Raw genomic sequence first — 358 nt, 5'->3', positions numbered from 1 at the left:
CAGCGCACGCTGCAGCAGGTGCAGCAGCAGCAGCAGCTGCTGCAGCAGCACTTGCTGCGGCTCAGGGACAAACCCCACACCTTCGCGCCCGACGACCCCCAGCAGTACTTCGCCTTCCTCCAGAACCCCGCGCCCCACAAAGGAGACACTTTCTTCACCGACGCACACGATGCCAGCCCCAGCAGCAGCAGCAGCAGCAGCAGCAGCACTGCTGCTGCAGCAGCAGACGCGGAGTGGGCGCAGCAGACCGCGCAGCCAGAGGCCCCACCACCTGAGGAAGGAGACACGCTCTTCGCCTCCGACTCCGACCACGAAGGAGACAGGTCACACGCAACCTCCTGCTCCTGCTCCTGCTGCT

At 65.9% G+C, this 358-nt stretch overlaps 1 protein-coding gene across 1 annotated transcript in view; it reads left to right on the top strand.

Moving 5' to 3' along the window:
- Positions 1–65: 65 nt before the first annotated feature.
- The window catches only part of ETH_00034005 (uncharacterized protein), a gene marked incomplete at both ends in the record, with an annotated part of 1,037 nt that continues 744 nt past the window's right edge, over positions 66–358 (top strand). The window contains one exon of the mRNA XM_013373957.1: positions 66–323. Within this exon, the coding sequence (XP_013229411.1) occupies positions 66–323 (258 nt within the window). The remainder of the gene's footprint in view (positions 324–358) is intronic.

The sequence above is a fragment of the Eimeria tenella genome, genomic scaffold (assembly GCF_000499545.2).
Source record: "Eimeria tenella Houghton genomic scaffold, Eth_scaff1843, whole genome shotgun sequence".
NCBI classification, from domain to species: Eukaryota; Apicomplexa; class Conoidasida; order Eucoccidiorida; family Eimeriidae; genus Eimeria; species Eimeria tenella.
This window is presented reverse-complemented; position numbering and strand designations above follow the sequence as displayed.